Source organism: Nanorana parkeri, unplaced genomic scaffold, assembly GCF_000935625.1.
Source record: "Nanorana parkeri isolate BGI_ZX_2015 unplaced genomic scaffold, ASM93562v1 scaffold1327, whole genome shotgun sequence".
Classification (NCBI taxonomy): domain Eukaryota; kingdom Metazoa; phylum Chordata; class Amphibia; order Anura; family Dicroglossidae; genus Nanorana; species Nanorana parkeri.
In genome coordinates this window covers 229,896-234,605 of record NW_017307595.1, presented here as the reverse complement: position 1 = coordinate 234,605, position 4,710 = coordinate 229,896, and the positions used below count along the sequence as shown (strand labels likewise).

At 42.0% G+C, this 4,710-nt stretch overlaps 1 protein-coding gene across 1 annotated transcript in view; it reads left to right on the top strand.

The window, feature by feature from the left end:
- The window catches only part of LOC108797731 (natural cytotoxicity triggering receptor 3 ligand 1-like), a 10,043-nt gene extending 5,813 nt beyond the window's left edge, over positions 1-4,230 (top strand). Inside the window, exons 4-7 of the mRNA XM_018569382.1 lie at positions 877-984; positions 3,467-3,541; positions 3,983-4,041; positions 4,150-4,230. Coding sequence (XP_018424884.1) covers positions 877-984; positions 3,467-3,541; positions 3,983-4,041; positions 4,150-4,230 — 323 coding nt within the window. The remainder of the gene's footprint in view (positions 1-876; positions 985-3,466; positions 3,542-3,982; positions 4,042-4,149) is intronic.
- Positions 4,231-4,710: the final 480 nt, after the last annotated feature.

The following is a 4,710-nucleotide window of genomic DNA, read 5'->3' as shown; positions in this document are numbered from 1 at the left end:
CCCCCCCTTATGGCGGCCCTGCAAAGGAAAGTGAAGGTAACCTCAGTAATAACAGAGATTGTTTAATCTGACTGCAGATGTATTTCTAAACTTCAGTTGGGCTTTGTAAAAGAACTTGATGTATTGTCTGAGCTGTTTTGAAGGAGGTACATAATCTGTAACTTACATTTGCCTGTGTAGCATCTTTCACTACATACACTGCTGTATAGTCTTGGATCTCCCCTATCTTCACCCGCTACTCTTTTGCTCATTGTTGCTGCTCCATTCTCTGAGCAATCAGGAAATCCCCATAGACTTCTATAGGGCTTCAATTGAAAAGATGAAGAGCATGGTCATGGTCTGGTTGGGTGAAGAGCAGGAAGAGCTGAGTTTTTAAAACAGTGTATTGAGCAAAGATCCCCACTGAGGTCAGTGTAGACATCACCCTTCAAATCTGCAATGGGATGCTTCTGAATCCTGAATCAGGTTTAATGTTCCTCATTCCTGTTGCTCACAAATTAATTATCTTAATTCAACTTTTTTGAGTTTCAAAATGTTCTTTTGTAAAACTTCATAAGCTCTCCTTCTGTCCGAACACAGCCCGACCTCACCTCTCCATACCTAGCAACAGTGTCCACAGAAATACAGAGAACACCCTGACCTGTACGGTCTCTGGATTTTTGCCGAGTGATATTGTTGTAACGTGGTATAAAGATGGAGAAGTTCTGAAGGATCCGCTCATGGGAAAGCCACACAAAAATGACAATGGAACCTACCAAGTGAACAGCACTGTGACAATAACACCGAGCGATGATGACCAGAACAAAACTTTCTTCCCCCCCCCCCCCACCATCTTAAATCTTTACTTACTGTATTATTGTCTTTTATTTTGTCTAGAGTCATCATCATATTCCATCATTATCTGTATTGTCGTTCCGGCTGTGGTGATAATTGCAGCTGTAATCATTGGAATCATTTTGTGGAAGCTAAAATGCCGGAGGAAAGGTAACATACAAACATTAAAGTTCTATAAATAAAATAATCATTAAACTGAAATAGAACACTAGTGTGAATTTCAGTATAAAAGTTGTTTTCCATATGTGTTGTAGATTTAGCCAATCCTTTCTTTAACATCTTCATTGTGCTGTATAATGTATTATTGCTGGGATTTGTAGTCCTCTATAGCCGGTGCCATTCTGCATTCATTGCTGTATAATTTTACACTTTTCATTTCACTATATTGCACACCACACTTCCACCGCTCCAAGCTTGCTCCTGTGATGGACTACAATCTCAATACAAACTAGTAGTCCACAACTGGAGCCATTTTTTTTAACCGATTAATCGAACGTAATAATCAGCTACCTAATCGATTTTGAAAATAATCGTTATTCCCATTTTATTTCCCCCACTAGGTTGCGCAGCTTCTCAAAGTTGGCCCTTCTAAAGTTTAGGGTTCTAGTCCTTCCAGTACACTTCCCTTTTCTGTGTTCAATATTAAACGTAATCACATTGTGATCACTATTACTCAATGACTCCCCAATTACAATATCCTCGATTAACTCTGCATTATTAGTGACAATTAGATCTAAGATGGCATTTTTTCTGGTCGGAGTCTCCACCATCTGGTCCATGAACTTGTCTCGCAACATGTTCAGAAATCGCCCCGCCTTTGCTGAACCCGAAGTTCCATTGGCCCAATTGATGTCCGGGTAATTGAAGTCACCCATCACAACTATATTGCTCTCTCTCCCAGCTATTCCTATCTAGGAGTGAAGATTGACCAGTCTGGAATGCACTGTTTATGGTGTGAACTGGCCCTAAGCCCTCATTCACATGAGAATCGGCTGGCACGTACAGATGCGTGCTGCATGCTGCATGCACGGCCGTATCGGGCAGGTCCCAGGAAGGACAGGTGCTGTGTGTGATTAATACGCATCCCCCGTCCTTCTCTATGGGAGTACGTGGCCATACGCCCCCCTACGCTCACCTCAAGTGCAGGTCCGTGTGGGTGTCCCGGCTTGGACGCAGACAGGATCCATCCTGTCAGCGTATGAGTACGCTCACCAGCACACACGTGGAGTGCTGGAGTGCTTCTTATTCTGAAAGGAATGAAGTTGACCTGACACTTTCATGTAACTTCCAGGAGGCACAACTACATTGGTACACATGGTATACGGAGGAACTTATGGTTGACTCAATGACTGCAGCGTGCCATGGACATTAGACATGTAACCAGTGATGTATTGTGGTTTTGTGCTGCCCATAGGCAAGACTAATCTTGGGCTCCCCCAAATCTAAATTTCCTCAACCACTTCAGATGTTTAAGACATTTTGCGTAACCTGTCAGTCGCTGGATACAGCACGTATTAGTACGAGGGTATTTTCAGGAGTACAAGTACTCATGCCAATGCCCAGTATCGGCACTGATATAGATGCCGATACCGGTAATGGAGGCTCTGTTTCACTGGTTTGGAGGCAGCGTTTTTTGCCAGCCCCCCTGGATAGTGCCACTTAAGGCAAATGCCTTGTTTGCCTTGGGGCAGATACACCCCTGCATGTCACCCGGCAAAGAAATTGTTTTGTTTTGTTTCAGATCGATTTGGATTTTTATTTCTTTCTTCGAGTTTCAAATTCGATTCGGTTAGTTATTCGGATTCTTCGTCTGTCCGAATTTTCATTTCGGAACGATCCACAACAGGAAGTCACATGACCGTGCCTGTAATGCCACCCCCAACAGCCCAAGAAAAAAATCTGATTGGCCAGAGAATAGTCACATGTCCGATTGAGTTTCCTTTTGAACAAAATTCGGATGGATCCAAATATTCAAATTTGTTTGTATTCAGACTCACGCTCACATTCAGAAATTCAGATGACACAAAATGTACATGTCTATTACAGTAATATGAACCTCCGGTGATGAATCAGGTGATTGTTGTGTAGAATAAAACCAGAGATTGATCATTCTTCATATGAGACGTGTTGTGTGGAGGTCGGACATTGATGTACATTGTGCTGTGTAGGAGACGTCCGGCAACCACGAGATTCTACTCATAATACAAAAACCCAACAACTGGAACGGAATCATTCACAGATGACCAGCACCAAACCTGCGGTACCCCCAAAACCTTCAGACACAACCTTATTCAGTCCAGGCAAGTATACATTGTAGTCATTGGCACAGCATACAGAGTGGGTAGCAGTGAGTGTATGTTGTACAACGCATAGTGCAGATATGGGGAATATATCATGTACAGCACAGTGTACAGAGTGGGGCTGTGTCATGGATGTAATGTATAGAACAGTGTACAGAGTGGGGAGGTGTGAAGTATAGAATGTACAGCACAGTGTACAGAGTGGGGAGCCTGTATTGTAGAAGGTAACAGTGTAACTCTGGAATCTTTTTCTACTTTTGGATTTTCTGCCTCCCGCTATAAACAAGGAAACATTACTACGTGATGATCATTTTGATTTTTTTCCGATACAGGAGGAGGACACTCTTATGAGGAACCTGAAAATCAGGATAACGAAAATAAAGAATTAATCTCCGGTGATGAATCAGGTGATTGTTGTGCAGAATAAAACCAGAGATTGATCATTCTTCATATGAGATGTATTCCCTGATGGCAAAGGAAGTCGGCGCTGTCGAAAGCAAGGCTGCGGCGGTGGAGGGAGCAGAGCCGCATTATCCGATACTTCTTCTATAGCGCCGGTTACTGTGACAAGCGCAGTGATACCAGATAACTTTGGGTTGTTGTACATTTTGTTGCACATTAAAAAACTAAAAGACGTCCCCTGAAAATAAGACCTAGTGTGTTTTTTTGGGGGCAAAAAAATATAAGACAGTGTCTTATTTTCGGGGAAACACGGTACAGGAGTTATTACTACAAGGGCAATGATGGGAATGGCTATCGTGTGTGGACCTGCTGAAGTGTGTATATATGTAGGAATATATACATATATGTACATGTACATATGCATATGCATACACATATGCACATAGTGTCTGCATACATCATGCACATTATAAAAAGAAAAAGAGAATCGACTATCACCCAAAGTGTAAATATAAACAGATAATGAATATAGTGGGGCAGCTCCGCTGCCCATAGCTGTTCCACGGATTTGTTTAAAAAGCTGTTTTTCAAATAAAAACATGTTATTTTCCAGTATAAATTCAAGACAAAGAAGAATAAAGGAAGATGGAATATCATGTGTGTCATCACATGCCAAGAAGTGTTCGACAGCTGAGAGACCAGCTTTGTTGGGTATGCATGTATATAAAGATGAAATGTCCATAGTCACAAGTTTCCAACCATGGTCGACTTGTTCAAAACTCTGTAGTTTCTGTAAAAAATCACCAGTGTCTTTGATGTATGCTGGTAGTAACGAGAGGCTGAAGATAATAATCCACGAACTGAGCCAAAGGTTGTGTGATTGAGCCTGAGCCTGACACAATAGGACGGAATACTAAAGGATCAACGCCTTTGTGTATTTTAGGTAACCCGTATACAACAGGTATGCGTGCATGCTCATTGTATAAGAAGTTGGCCGTGGAATCACTAAGCCACCCGTTGGTTTTACCAATATCAATGATAGATAGTAATTCTCACTGCACATTACGCAGATTGTCACGCGTGGACATTACATAACTGTTGTCATCTGATAGTAATGATGTCATACCACGTCGGTAGTCTGCATAGTCCATTATAACCACAGCACCACCCTTAT